This window comes from Bos mutus, chromosome 4 (assembly GCF_027580195.1).
Source record: "Bos mutus isolate GX-2022 chromosome 4, NWIPB_WYAK_1.1, whole genome shotgun sequence".
Taxonomy (NCBI): domain Eukaryota; kingdom Metazoa; phylum Chordata; class Mammalia; order Artiodactyla; family Bovidae; genus Bos; species Bos mutus.
In genome coordinates this window covers 11,753,958-11,758,019 of record NC_091620.1, presented here as the reverse complement: position 1 = coordinate 11,758,019, position 4,062 = coordinate 11,753,958, and the positions used below count along the sequence as shown (strand labels likewise).

The 4,062-nt window shown below is 43.0% G+C and overlaps 1 protein-coding gene across 1 annotated transcript; it reads left to right on the top strand.

Moving 5' to 3' along the window:
* The first annotated feature begins 440 nt into the window (after positions 1-440).
* On the top strand, positions 441-1,382 carry LOC138987655 (olfactory receptor 9A4-like). Its single transcript, XM_070369935.1, has one exon. The coding sequence runs from the start codon at positions 441-443 to the stop codon at positions 1,380-1,382; it is 942 nt and encodes a 313-aa protein (XP_070226036.1).
* The last annotated feature ends 2,680 nt before the right edge of the window (positions 1,383-4,062 follow it).

The following is a 4,062-nucleotide window of genomic DNA, read 5'->3' as shown; positions in this document are numbered from 1 at the left end:
GAAGGGTGGGATAAAATTCACTCTTTTGAACATTCTCTGGAATGTCACTATATCATCTGCTACAGGTAAGCTAAGAGGAAAGAACAAACCCTGGATCTAAGGGACTGACTCAGCATCAAAACGGGCCAATTTTTAAGGTCTTAACCTGTGAAAATGCACATCTAGTGGGGAAAAAGGACAAGAGAGGTGTTCTTCACACAAGTGGAGAGGATGCTATCTTCATCCATTCCAGGCAGTGAACTTCAGCTGGACCGGAGGAGACAACATTTAGGTCTGACTTTGTGCAGAACATCCTCATAGGGGTACCTCACCTGGTTCCCAGGTTGGAAATGATTCCTCAAAATAGACTGTCCTTCTTTCTTGAGAGCAAGACCTTGTGGAGCAGGTTTCTTATCTTTTGATCTCTAGGTTTCCCAAGGAGCAGAAACAAGGACTGAAATATGAGCAATCACTCAAGTGCCACGGAATTCTGCCTTTTAGGGTTCCCTGGGTCCCAAGAACTACATCACATTCTTTTTGCTATATTCTTTCTCTTCTACTCAGTGACAATAATGGGGAACACCATCATCATTGTGATTATCTGTGTTGATAAACATCTACATTCCCCCATGTATTTCTTCCTTGGTCATCTCTCTGCCGTGGAAATGCTGGCAACATCTATAATCGTCCCCATGATGCTCTGGGGGCTGCTGCTCCATGAGATGCAGACAGTATCTCTGACTGCATGTGTCACCCAGCTCTTCCTGTACCTTGCTCTGGGGACCACAGAGTTTGCACTGTTGGGAGTGATGGCTGTGGACCGTTATGTGGCCGTCTGTAACCCTTTGAGGTACAATACCATTATGAACAGCCACACCTGCATCTCGGTGGTGATTGGGTCATGGGTGTTTGGGTTCCTTTCCGAAATCTGGCCAGTCTATGCCACATTTCAGTTTACCTTCTGCAAATCAAACGTGTTAGACCATTTTTATTGTGACCGAGGTCAGTTGCTCAAACTTTCATGTGGTGACACTCTTTTCACAGAGTTTGTTCTGTTTTTAATGGCTGTTTTCATTGTCATTGGTTCACTGGTTCCAACAATTGTCTCCTACATCTACATCACCTCCACCATCCTCAAGATCCCCACTGCCTCCGGCCGCAGGAAAGCCTTCTCTACGTGTGCCTCCCACCTCACCTTTGTTGTCATCGGCTATGGCAGCTGCTTGTTCCTCTATGTGAAACCCAAACAAACGCAGGCAGCTGAATACAATAAGATAGTCTCCCTGTTGATTATCCTGTTAACTCCTTTGCTGAGCCCTTTCATCTTCACTCTCCGGAATGACAAAGTCAAAGAGGCCCTTCGAGATGGAGTGAAACGCTGCTGTCAACTCCTCAAGGATTAACTCTTCTCTCAATTTAGATGGTATGATCTTGACTTTAGATGAGTCAGCTACCTAGAAAATGCTACCCTTACCATTGTCCCTATTCCAAAAATAAAATACAATGTACACCTCCTGATCAGGCCATGGAAGTAGAAGGAATGCAGAAATGATATCCAAGCTGTACTCACTAGAAACTCACAGTGTTTGCTTCTATTTGCTTCCCCTGTGAACTCAAGAAAGCATATTTGGAGGATGTGGGAAGACCTAGAAAAAAGAAAAGCATACATTTTCATAAATGTTCTATTGGACCCATACTGGTTTATAATTCATCTTGAAAATGTGTTTCCTGGGGAAGTAATGAAATGGGCGTGTGAGGGGTGAGATGGATGGATAATGAATTCAAAGGCAGAGATGTGCACTTTGTTCCTCATAAGCTCTTCCTAGTTCTTTCCCTATACTTTTGTGAAATTTCTTGACAAGATGGCTGTAAGTTTTAAAATATCCTGTTTCTCTTTGTCTCTGTTTGTTTCATATTTTCCTGGACTCCTTGCTACCAATAAGTACACATGATATAGCCATTTTGCCACAGAATGAATCTAGAGGGGTGATATGGCGATGGGAATCCTTCTCACTTGGCAAATACTGGTGATGTGAAGATATGGAAATATTTTGGTCAGAAGGAGGAAAAACTTCCTTTCGCTACACTTCAGGGCATTGCTTTAGCCCCTCCCTTTTGAGGTGTACGTGTGGTAGAGACAGAGAAGAGTGAAATGACTAGTTCTGGAGGGAGCATCTTGTGTTTCACTGTCCCTGAGCACAGCTCTTTCTGTTCTGACCTCTCCCAGACCCAGACTTCAGGCTGAAGAATGCATTTTGAGTCTTTGTTTTCAAATCCAAGTGTCCCTTTCATAGGTTTTCTCTGCAGGCCGACCATAACAAACGAGTACTACCCACTTCATTTCCAGTTCCTCAGCAATGTAGGGCATGGCTGTTTGGCAGGGTAATGACTGAAATTTCACATTGTTGGAGGAAGGGCTTTGGAGGTAGGAGTTTACTGAAAATGATGGCACTCAGTACCTCCTACCAGCTCTGAATTGAGAGGGGCAACTGAGCTGCCCAGCAGAGGCTGATGGGCTTCCTTATGTTTTCCAAGAGTACTATGTGAGGATGCCTTTCTGTCGGTGGGCATAGGCAAGACCACTTTGCCTATTGAGTTACTTGTACTGAATAGGACCCCGAGAGAAGGTGGTGAGCAAGACCTTCAATCCAACCCATGCTCTGCTAGCAGCAAAGAGGCCCTGGTGGGACTGTGCTGGCTGAGAAAGGGTTGCAGACTCAAAGACAGGGACCCCTTCCTCTCAGGTTCATTTCATGAGGTCTCTTCTTCCTAGAGGAATCCCATTGTTCTAGTTCACTCACACAACAAGAGAACTTTTTTCTGATTTTCACAAAGCCTTGCACATCCTAGGCAGTATCCTTTGAGGTAAGTAGTATGATGTCCATTTCACAAATGAGAAAATAGTGAGGATAAGAGATTAAGTGCCTTGCCAAACATTACTCCGTCATCAACCATATCATATTCATCAGGTTGGAAAAGAGTAAACCTCTGGGAATACTGAATTGATGTGAATTCTGGAGAATAGACTTTGATACATTTCTTATGAAAATATAAAACACTGTGGTCAAGGTAATTACAGAGTCTACTCATGGGCATCACCAGATGGTCAATACTAAAATCAGATTATGTTCTTCACAGGGGAGATGGAGAAGCTCTAAACAGTCAGCAAAAACAAGACCTGGAGCTGACTGTGCCTCAGAACATGAGCTCCTTATTGCAAAATTCAGCCTTCAAATGAATAAGGTAGGGAAAACCACTAGACCATTCAGTTATGACCTAAATCAAATCCCTTATGATTATGCAGTGGAGGTGATGAATAGATTCAAGGGATTAAATCTGGTAGACAGAGTACCTGAAGAACTATGGATGGAGGTTTGTCACACTGTACAGGAGGCACTGACCAAAACCATCCCAAAGAATAAGAAATGTAAGAAGGCAAAGTGGTTGTCTGAGGAGGCCTTAGAAATAGCTGAAGAAAGAAGAGAAGTGAAAGCAATAGAGAAAGGGAAAGATATATGCAACTGAATGCAGAATTCCAGAGAATGCAAGGAGAGACAAGAAGGTCTCCTTAAATGAACAATGCAAATAAAATAAAATAATGGAAAACAATAGAATGGAAAAGACTAGAGACCTCTTCAAGAAAATTGGAGCTATCAAGGGTACATTTCTTATAAGAATGAGCACAATAAAGGTGAAAAATGGTAAGGACCTACAGAAGCAGAAGAGATTAAGAAGAGGTGGCAAGAATACACAGAAGAACTGTATAAAAAAGGTCTTAATGACTTAGATAACCATAATGGTGTGGTCACTTATCTAGAGCCAGACATCCTGGAGTGTGAAGTGAAGTGGAACTTAGGAAGTATTAGTTTGAACAAAGTTCAGTTCAGTTGTTTCTCAGTTGTGTCCGAATTTTGCGACCCTATGGACTGTAGCATACCAGGTTCCCTGTCCATTGCCAACTGCCAGAATTTACTTAAAGTCAGCTCCATTGAGTCAGTGATGCCATCTAACCATCTCATGCTCTGTCGTCCCCTTCTCCTCCTGCCTTCAATCTTTCCCAGCACCAGGGTCTTTTCAAATGAG

What these genes read in the sequence shown, in the direction of transcription:
- LOC138987655 (XM_070369935.1), top strand. Translation starts at nt 441, where the DNA reads ATGAGCAATCACTCAAGTGCCACGGAATTCTGCCTTTTAGGGTTCCCT.